Source organism: Embiotoca jacksoni, unplaced genomic scaffold (assembly GCF_022577435.1).
Source record: "Embiotoca jacksoni isolate LCO1_2020_lvr unplaced genomic scaffold, fEmbJac1.0.p SCAF_1, whole genome shotgun sequence".
NCBI lineage: Eukaryota > Metazoa > Chordata > Actinopteri > Embiotocidae > Embiotoca > Embiotoca jacksoni.
The window spans coordinates 12,118,755-12,129,298 of record NW_027185229.1 but is presented as its reverse complement, the minus strand read 5'-3'; the positions used below and the strand labels follow the sequence as shown (position 1 = coordinate 12,129,298).

At 38.6% G+C, this 10,544-nt stretch overlaps 1 protein-coding gene across 1 annotated transcript; it reads right to left on the bottom strand.

Annotated features, from left to right (window-relative positions):
• Positions 1-545: 545 nt before the first annotated feature.
• On the bottom strand, positions 546-7,632 carry LOC138208909 (bactericidal permeability-increasing protein-like). The gene is made up of 16 exons (XM_069167176.1): positions 7,583-7,632; positions 6,250-6,360; positions 6,046-6,160; positions 5,825-5,956; positions 5,561-5,716; positions 5,384-5,447; positions 4,036-4,096; positions 3,866-3,957; positions 3,583-3,759; positions 2,961-3,020; positions 2,711-2,878; positions 2,562-2,629; positions 2,427-2,469; positions 2,280-2,343; positions 1,317-1,393; positions 546-1,144 (listed from the first exon to the last, which is right to left on the bottom strand). The coding sequence occupies exons 2-16, from the start codon at positions 6,350-6,352 to the stop codon at positions 1,103-1,105; spliced, it is 1,422 nt and encodes a 473-aa protein (XP_069023277.1). The 5' UTR covers positions 6,353-6,360; positions 7,583-7,632; the 3' UTR covers positions 546-1,102.
• Between the last annotated feature and the right edge of the window lie 2,912 nt (positions 7,633-10,544).

Below are 10,544 nucleotides of genomic sequence, written 5' to 3'. Positions count from 1 at the left end.
GGCAGAGCATCGTACCCACTGATCCAATCGAGGACCAGCCTTGTTAAAATGTCTGTTGACCGGTCATTTTTTATGGAAGGTCCATCTTAAAAAATACAAGGAGGGAATTTGCTGTGTTCTGTCTGACCACACCTTAAAGGGGTCTAATATCGCTTAATAATGAACTTGTATCTTTGCATGAACATGATTGTAGCACAATTTATCAAAGATTTTACAGTATATTTTTTTATGGTAACAATCTATACATCAAATTTGGCTGTGAGATGAACGTTCCCTCATTTTTTTTGGTAGTTATTAAAATACCTTTTAAAGGGTTGTAGCTCATGAGATTTTAATTAGCTTTATAGTGTATGTCTTAAGAACCTTTGTCTATTTCTTTTTTTTTTTTGTCACAGCTCAGCTCACTGGTTTAAAGAGGGTGGGGCTTTGTGCCATACAAGTAAAAACCATTACACCAAAGATTCCAGGGGCTTTAAAGGTCCCCTATATTACACCTATTTAGAGTTACACACACACACACACACACGTTTATGTTGAAAAACAAATATCAGTTCACAGATTTTTATCATAAATCCCTGGACTCAAGCTGGAGTCAACTTTAAATATTAAATGCTTGTCCTTTTTTTTTTTTTGCCATCAATTTAAAACGTACACAAAAACATGTTTTAAAGTGTTTTTAAAACCTCATCCCAAGATAAAGCTTTTCATTCCAGAAGTTAAGACGATGGCACACCTTTTAATAGAATTATGTAGAACCCATGTCCACTTGTGACATCAACGAAGGGGTACGATTACAGCAAGACAAGTTTTTTCTTTTTTTTCTTCCCTACCAGTCAGTGGGAGGAGGACTAATGCTGTTGCTCTCTTTCACAATTCATGTAGAAAATTTGCACACGGTTAATTTGACAGAAAAACAACATATAGAAAGCACAACATTTTAAAGGAAATCTGAAGATCTGTATTTGTAATTCTTGTACAAGTGATACTCATTCAGTATTTCTTTGAGTTTCCTGTCTGTGGGTGGAACTCTGGCCATAATTTTGCTATCACAGTGGCATCCCACAGTGCAGAAAAGAACCCCGGGATTTTGCAGGAATACAGTTCAGCCCGTGAACTGCACATCAGTCCCGATCAGCATGTAGCCCTAGAGAAAACAGTTCACAGCTTTAAGATTTTGATTTCAGTTCAGCTGTTAGAAGTTTGATGTGTTTTCTACCAAGATCTTAATGTCACATGATATCTAAAAATTCCCATTATAGAAGAAATGTAACGAGTAAAAAACCGTGTTGTTTTATGGAAAATATGAAGTCTCTGACCTTCAGGACCTGAAGCTGGGTGTTCACAAGCTTCATATTTCCAAATGTAGGAAGGGGGTATCCCTTAGCAAGTTGAACTGTGAAGTCAAATTCATAAATTTAGATCAACAAATCACAAAAATCCAACTTTGCAAACAGCTCAGCGATATTGTTAACTGAGCTTGTATAATACCATCCAGCACAGTTCATGCACTGAGTGCAGCTTTAAATATTCTTACATAAAATGAATCATGAAACATGAAAAAGAAGTATAATAACTGCAGCACACAAGATTAAAACAAAGTTTAAGACAATCGGTGAGTTTACAATAACAATTTTAAAATAAATTAGATATTAAATTACACACTAGAAGTGTTTAAAGTTAAGAATGAATACGCTAACTTTAACATATACACAGTTGTGTGGAGAGAAAAATGAAGCTTAACAGTTCTAATAATTTCGTTTACATAGTTTAAAGCTAAATATCCTATTTAGCCTGAGTGTGGGTAAGGACAGTTTGTAAATTAGCAGACAAAGGTCCGATAAGGAATCTGCAATATACAGTAGATCCTGACCTTGCTTCATTTAGAACTTTGTACATAAAGAATTTTCCAATTAATTCTACGTTTACTCAGGCACTGTACTGAAGCCCTTGTACTTAACTCGAGTATTTTCGTCTGATACTTCAGTTCTTCGCCACCACACTTGGGAGCAAAATATTGTGCTTATAACTTTCAAATAATGACCCAGTCCAGCCGCTGTTGTCAGAATGCAACTTTCAGAGGAAATGTGAGACTGTCATTCTACTGATACGTCAGCACACCCTTCCTGGGGCTTTGGCCCTGCTGTCAAAACATAACTGAATATCCACTGAGCAAATTGTACCCCTGGGAAAGTTTCTGCATGTTAGTTATCGTGGAAATTAAAGCTCCTGCAACCTTTGGTTGAAAAGCACTTGTACAAAGTGAAAATTCAAACACTCACCATTCAGTTTGGGTATCACCACCACATTAAGGACCACTTGGAAGATGCGGTTGAGGGAGCTAACCTGTAGGTTAGGTTTAGGATTAGGGTTAGTCGTTTATGAAGATTGCCTCCACACTGTAACTTGGATTAAAATGCAGCTCTCACCTGAAACGCTCCTACATAACTTGTGCCCACGGTCAGAGTCATTCTGTGCAAATTAGGGAAAATTAAAATGTGAGGTTCATCTTCATAACGACCTCTTGGCCCCATTTTTCGGAGCTTTATTTTTTTGTTACTCACTCGTTGAGGGTGACAGCTCCAGCCAGCCTCATTCCACTGACAAACAAACGGGCGCTGACGCTGGTCTCCTGTTGAGACAACGGTTGAAAAGTTCAAGTGTTTTTCTAAATAACACGACAACCTTTTATCACATCATCTGTGTAACTCACCAAGTTGAGGACAAAAAGAGGGGAAAGTGTGGTGTTGGGTTGGATAGCGTAGGCCGTCACCGTGGCAGAGGCCTGAACTGTCGCGTTGTTGGGTTCAAAAGTGATGATGGGATTTTTCACCGTCTTCACCAACAGTTTCACCATCAGCCCCGGATATTGCTTGGCAATCTAAAAAGAAATAGACGGACGCAGCTGACAAACTGCCAAAGACGTTTATACTTCTCATAAAATCTGTGAAATATGTTTTCACCTGCGGGATGAAGATTCCAAAAGTTCCGGTGTTGAGTCGGAAGGGAGAGGATTGTGGGATCTGTTGTAACAGTGCAGGAAAGTTTTTTAGATCAGCGTGAAGTCATAAAAAAATAGGCGTGTTTGGGCTGTGGTTCTCAACTAGTGGGAACTATGCAACCCAAGAGTGGGTAAAAAAATAAATACAAAAAAAATACTCGATACTTTAGAAGGACATGCATGTTCCATGAGGTAACGCAGATGCAGTAACCGAAATGCTTCCAGCGTTGTCATGAGACAACCAAAACTAATGTCCTCATATCTATAATTAGCTCCCATTGGCGCATTTGTAAATAGGAAAAAGATGAAACAAGTCTGACTTTAATTTTCTGTTTCATACACTTTAATGTAGGTTACTGAAACTGCAGCAGTTTAAACTTCTATATATATACCTTTCATTTTATTAGGTTTGTAGTCTTAGTTGCACTTTTGTTTTTTGTTTTTTTAGGTTTTATTTGATGGTTTTTAAAAAAAAAAAAATGTTTACAGAGCATGAAGTCATTGTGTGTTACATTAGTTTTCTGTGAAAAGGTTTGTGTCCTGAGGTTAGACCAGTGGAGAGCCACCAAGAATCGGCAACGTACCAAGTCGTCAGTGACGTACAGGCTGAGGACTCCGGCCTTGTTGTAAACGAAGGCTGCAGATTTAGCGGAAAAGGCAGATATGCCGATGTTCATCATGTTGTTGGTCTTGGGCGGCAGGGAGAAGGCTGTGGGGGAGAATGGAGGCTCCTCATGCTTCGCGATGTTGTAAAATTCACCCTGAAAATGGACGGACATATAAACAAAATGTGATACGAGAGTTTATTTATAACTATACGGTATCTTTAGATCCTTCTCGAATATGTAGCAGTGCACAATTCTTCACCTTCAAGTTCAGATCCATAAAAGAGGTGGAAACTGTTGGCGACGACACCATCGAATATGCAATCTCTGCGTACTTGTCCACCTTGGCTACAACTGTGATAAGATAGGAAGTCACTGGTACGTTCAACATCAGTAAAACATCGAGGTTATTGTAGAAACAGGATGTTTTACCATTGAGAGTTTTCAGCTGACCGTTTAAATCGGATATTGAGTTGGACACCAGAGGGCAGATCTGTATCAATAAAAAACAGAAAAACTATATTTTTAGTCACCAGAAGAAACTTGGTATTATTCAGTGATTTCTGACTGGAGAAAGACATTCTTAAAAGCTCCCAAAAATACATATTCTCAGCACTTCAGAATTGTTATCAGTGAACCAACAGTAGAATAAAGACTTCTCTAAATGAATATTTCATCCACAAATACCGCTATCTTAGGTCTAATTTTATTTAAGATTACTGAAGAGAGGGAAACAATTTTGATATACTTATATGGCCAATATTGTTAATATATAAACTGTATGTACTGGTCTATACTGTATTACAAAAACTGTAAAAGTCAACAAATTACACATTTCTGTGACGGCTACACATACATGAAAGTAAATACACATTTTCCTTAGTGATCCATTCAGTTACACTATGAAACACTTGTGACAAATTTATGTAAAGGAGGCAGAATATTTTGCAGTTTATTGTCCACTAGTGTACTATTAGAAAAAAAAAACCTAATTTACCCCAGGCTTCTTTTTCTGTGTTGTGTAAAAATCATTTTCATGTTATCGAAGATATACCCAGATACCTTTTATATATTTTTGTGTCGTTAAGCTCTAGTATCAGTGCTTACTTTAGGCCTCGTATGATTTTGGTCCTGTTTCATCCATAGAGTATTTCTGTGTATCTGTTGCGTTTTCGTTTGCTCCTTTTGTTTGTCTCGGGCTTGATTCCAAGGTGCTGCAACTGCTTGCACATACAGCTTTTGGCGATGAGGGAATCAAGCGTATTAGAAAACTATGGAAGCCTCTTCTCACAATGAGGTGAGATGCGTATTGTGAGAGTTTTAATCTCAAATTGAATCAATGGTTCAGGAATCATGGGAAAAGTATTCAAATGATGAGCAGATTACAAGACTTTATTTCTTTCCTGCTAATTTAAATTATAATATAATTTAAAACAATGTATCACTCAGTGGGATTTTCATTATTATGACTACATCTCGCTGATAATACTTTTACTCAGAGGACTTTTAAATGCAGAATTCTTAGTTTTTTTTGTTTATTAACTTATTAATGCTTTTACTACATGCACTCTGAGTAAGTCCCCCACTTCCTCTCTTCGCCTCAGAGTTCCTCAGTAAAAGTTGTTCTGAGCACCTTTATGGACAATCTTAAACCCACAGTTAAAAACCGAGCTGCATTCGGGAGGATTCCTTGTGGTAAAATACAATACTGTTGTGAACGTGACCCCAGAAACGAAGGCTGGGCCTCTTGAGTGCAGCAATGAGGCTGGTGCACCCTCACCTGTTTCTCCATAGCTTTACGCAAAGCCTTGTCAATGAACTTTTTGAACAGATTGTACAGCCAGCTGAAACAAACCACAAAAGAGGAATATGCAATACTTCAGACGTGACAAGTACAACTGGTAAAACATCTTTATGTCTCTTCAGATGGGTTCAAACATGATGGGCTTTTTCTTACCTGGCTCCACCGTGGAACTTGATGCTCGCGCTGCCAACAGATGCTGCGCAGTTGACACTACTGACTGCTGGTCGGCCTGTCTCATCACTTTTGATGGCAGTATTTGTAGTGATAGTAAGTCCTTTCACATTCAGATCAAAAGAGCCTTTGTTCTTTCTGTTGAGAGACAGAGATTGCATTTTTTTTTCTTTAACTAAATGGATTGCATTTAAAAAAAAAAAAAAAAAAGTAAATGCACTGTGGAAGAGCTTTTTTCTCCCTTACATTCTACGGAGGTACTTCACCCTCCAGTTTCCATGCAGACTGATGAAGGCATTACTGATAGACAGTCTGACTCCAGTTCCCGGCACCAGAGCCACCACAGACTGTGGTAATCCCACGTTTACTATCTGCAAGCTAGAAGAAACAACATTTTTTTGTAAAAGCAGTAATCATAACAGTTTCCAACAGATTTTTGAGGCGTGTGGAATAAAGTGGTGCCTTACTTTGACAAACTATACTGGACCTTGCCAATGGGAGACACCCTCTGTTTCCCTGAAATATCTGGGATCTTGACGGATTTGAGTTTCTTCTGAATGGAAGCAATGCCCAGTTGTCTGCCTGGCAAAAGTCAAGAAAATGTAACGATGAAATTCTGAAGGGATCAGTGCTTTTTGACTAAAAGTGGATTACTTTGCGACATGCTTTACCATATTCAAGGCCCTTTTCTGTCAGCCTGACCTTAACCCCAGGATCGGTGCTTAAAGTTATCGGGATGAGAGCCACCAGAGCCAGCCAACAGCACAGGAACATCTCGACTCCTACGAGATAAAGAACACGATAATCAGCAAAGTGTTACAATTCGTTGAACATGGAGCTGTAAACCAAGTCTGTTATTACCAGACTTAAATTCACTGTGTGAATATATGGGTGAGGGTACACTCTATCAAGGGTTGTTTCCAGTCGTTGCATCTTAATGGGGGTAGATTTCGGGTTCATTCTGAAACTGTTGGTGCAACCCTTAAACAATCAGTATTGACCAATATACCGTTAGTTGTGTGCTGAAACTCGACATTGTTGGAACTACTGAAATGTCCTCACACATTGGGGCCATCCCCCACTGGTTGTTGATTGGTTTGCCGTTCGGACTGGATGAGCAAACCTTTACGCAAACAAGGTTTGCAGAATATAATCATTGTTAAAACTGAACCTGTTCACAATATTCAGGCAGTTAAGCAACAGGGAACAGAGCAAACGTTCTGCTTTTGTGTCTTTGGCATTTTTGATATTTCCCAAGCAATTAATCGAGACTTCCTCTTTTAGAGGTGTGATGTTTTTATTACAAAGTGACAAAAGTGGATTGGAAGTAGAATGCGGAAGTGCCTTAAAATTCTATGCAAGTACAGTGGTTGATTAAATCACTTTTCACTACCTTAGGTTGGTTGGACAGGCCTGGTTTCGTCGAGGCTCGTGAAAGGGCTGACTGTCATTGCTTCTTTTGAAACCACATGACCTCTGATAAGTCAGCAGGCAAGCTGGATGTTTATTAAATTAGACTGAGAAACAAGACCTAGTCCACAATTTTTTTTCTGTTGCAAATATTTAAGTCAGTGGAGAAGTGTTACAGGCGTTACAAATTGAAAAAGTACTACTTTTAAACTTCATAAGTATGGTGTTTTGAGCTACAATTCTAATATCTCAGTATGAGAGAATACATATGGCTTTAAATCTCAGCTGACACGTAATACTTTTCTAGATTGTTCGGATCTTAACAAAGGTCTAGGCACATCATTAAACGACAAAATGTGACTCAATTTGCAATATTTTAGTTGTACAAACAAAACCGAATGAACCGGACACGTACGAGTTTTTCTCTCCAGGGACCTTTGTTTGGAATATTTTCAGATATTACACTTCATTCTCACAACATTTGACATCTATGTGGTAAATATCTGGATCATCTTTATGCACATTTAGCGTCAAGCCTCAAATCTCTACAAAATACTGTTATCATAAACAACGAACACACACACACACTCTTACCTGGAGCAGCAGTTTGTCTGGATCGGACGATTTCGCCTGATGTGACTGAGTCAGAGTGAAAGGAAGAGAGAGGCACATGGCTTCTAATTCACTTAAATATTGAGGAAGTGAACCCAGCAAAGGAAATAACCGCGCAAACGTCAGCAACCTCAAGAGCTGACATGTCTCTTGATCAACTGCCCCCCCTGCTCTTTTATTATCTCTTAAAAATCACAAGACTAACGGGAGTGGAGAAATAAATAGCTTATCTAAATGTTGTTTACATAAAGAGTAAGTAAAAACTACTGCAAAGCTCAACATTGGTGGAACAAGTTTTTGTCTACAACTTTGGCTCTGTCTGTGTTTTTCCTGGTTTGGCTGGTTCAGTTACTTGTGTGAATTTCCAATAACGAAGCTCCTTGTCAATTTGTAAATACTTATTCAACAAATTCTGCTCCCCAGAGAGTATTGTTTGACCTGTTATGCAAGTGTAACAATGGCAAGTATTAGATATGATTATGAAAAAGCAACAAAAAGCAACAAACGGTGTATTTATCATATCAGTCTGCCTATACTTCTGTTTTACTCTGTGCGAAATTTTTAGTCCTTATTAATATTATCACTGCAGCATATACCGTTAAATAATTCAGGTTAATTATTCTATTACCTTTAAAGAGCTTTTACATCGTAAGAGAAAAAAATAGGCATGCCCCCACAGGGTTAATGTGCAGCACAATGACAATATCTTCCTCCTTGGAAAATAGGCCTTTGAGTGTTGTATTATTTTACAGTTTTTCCTTTTTCAGCAATTAGCATCACAACACACACAGCAAAGCATGAATAGAAAGTAAAGTCGCCCTGCTCTTGACAGGAGCATTTCAACGTTTCAGATTTGGGTGTAAAACTGATGGCAGTGACTTTAACTGCAACACGATGGCACTTGTTTTATCACTGTGTAGAACAATTTAATAACTGTCAATACAAATTTATGTTACTTTCTCTTCAAGTCCAGTAGACGTTTTCACCATTTGTTTCACATCTTAAAGTTGAGGTCAAGTGTTAACAATAAAACCATTTTACACTAATCAATAAAATTGTATATTTAGTGCAAAATCACCATGGTTACATTTTACAAACAGAAAAAACAACTACATTAAAATATCAACGTCAATGAAATTTCAAAATGACATGCATTGGTGCTATACAAATACATAATGGACTGACTGCAATCTTTATCAAAAAAGGAGAGTAAACTAATGCTCACAAAAATGACAGATAAAATCAAATAAGTATGAATTGAAATAAATATTGGCCATAAAAACTCTGGTCAAAAACTAGGCTGAATCAGCATTGAAAGATAGGTTTATAGGAAAGTCTGATCGTGCTGTTGCTGATCCGTAGTGTCACCCAATGGCTGGAAGTACACATAACATTTCCCCCCACACCTTTGGTTCATCGATTTCCGGACATGTTCGTCCTGGCGAGATCGGATCAAAAGTGGCCAGCGAAAGTACAGGTGGAAACGCACTCGGGACGCATTGCAAGACCGCTTACTCAGCTGGCGCCCTCCGAATATCAATAAAAAATAAATGCAGCTCCACGTTCCTCTGTTCGTATGTGACCCGGTGTGTTACAGCAGGTTTGCTAGTTTGGGATTTCTTTTCCTCCATTCATTCTTTCACCTCATCTGATCCCCGCCTGCTCTTCTTTATTTATATTTAATCTCCTGTGTGATTCTGTTGAGTGTAGCTGAACTGTAGCCGACTGACAGCAGGAGAAACCTACTGCAAACTTACATTGTGGAGCAGCCGATTAGTGAATAAAAACACGCAGTCTCACCGGAGCCTACTCTGAGTTTATCTTTTTTTCTTTTAGTTAAAATTGTGTAATTTCCAATACGCATCAAAACCACAGCTGTGAGAGCCGCCGCCCCCTTTGATCCACAGCAATGTAAACACGCTGGAACAGTGAATTATTCTGACCTGAATCATTGGGGTTCTGATGTTCAGGTTCCTGTTCTTGTGCTTATTTACTTGCATATTTTCGTGACGTGACATACATGTCCAACTGCATATAGAGCGGGGAAGTGAGATCCGATCACAAGTGCTAACCAAAGACGCATGTGGAGACGCATTAAATGCCAGTTGGAAACAGATGGCCTAAAGCTGGCCACCTTTGATCCGATCTCACCAGGAGGCATATGTCCTGACTGATAATGCCAAATGGAACTAGGGCCATTGTTGCAGTCAGTGTATTTCTGATCTCCGACAAATCAACGCCAACACATAATAAATTATGAATTAGCTTAATTACTTTATGAAAGATTAACGTGTAAGTTGACTGAATGCTGGCTAAATACCCGGCTACCGCTGCTGCACTTCCTTTTATTTAAATCTGCCCTAAAACGGAAATTAATTTAGTAATCCTTGCACAACCATGGTGTTTTTCCATTATTGTGGCTCATTTGACATCTGGGCCTGTACTAGTGCTTGATTTACATTTGCCTAATGCTGCGTTCAAATGGAACGTGTGACTTTATGGTTACGGCATGGTGGTGTTCACAGTGTGCTTGGCTTTCAATTGGTTGAGTCGTAAAAACATTGTTGCCAGGCAATGCCAACATGGACGCAGTCCAGAAGCCAAACAGGCCAAGAATTTAGCTAATAGAGGAGTAAAGTAATGCAGGAATTGCAAAGGCACAAAGGGAAAAGATGAGACCGTTGGGAAGATCAACATCTGTTTAATGTTGTAAAGTTCCACCGTAAGGACTTTGATGTGTTAAGTGCCATGAAATAACCTGTGTTGTGATTTGGCGCTACATGAATAAAATTTTATGAATTGAATTGAACCCTCAGACGTGGCCTATTATCTAAGTTATGAAGTTCTGAACTAAAATTACAATATATTAGCCTAACATCCAACAGAAAAAGGAACTTCCATGGCCGCTTCCATTTCCTTAAACATTGGCAAACACATCAACTTG

Coding starts and splice junctions, on each gene's coding strand:
- LOC138208909 (XM_069167176.1), bottom strand. CDS start 6,352: ATGTTCCTGTGCTGTTGGCTGGCTCTGGTGGCTCTCATCCCGATAACT. Junction 4,097..5,383: donor GTAAAGCTATGGAGAAACAG/GTGAGGGTGCAC, acceptor TTATTGATACAG/ATCTGCCCTCTGGTGTCCAA. Junction 3,760..3,865: donor TTATGGATCTGAACTTGAAG/GTGAAGAATTGT, acceptor GTCCATTTTCAG/GGTGAATTTTACAACATCGC.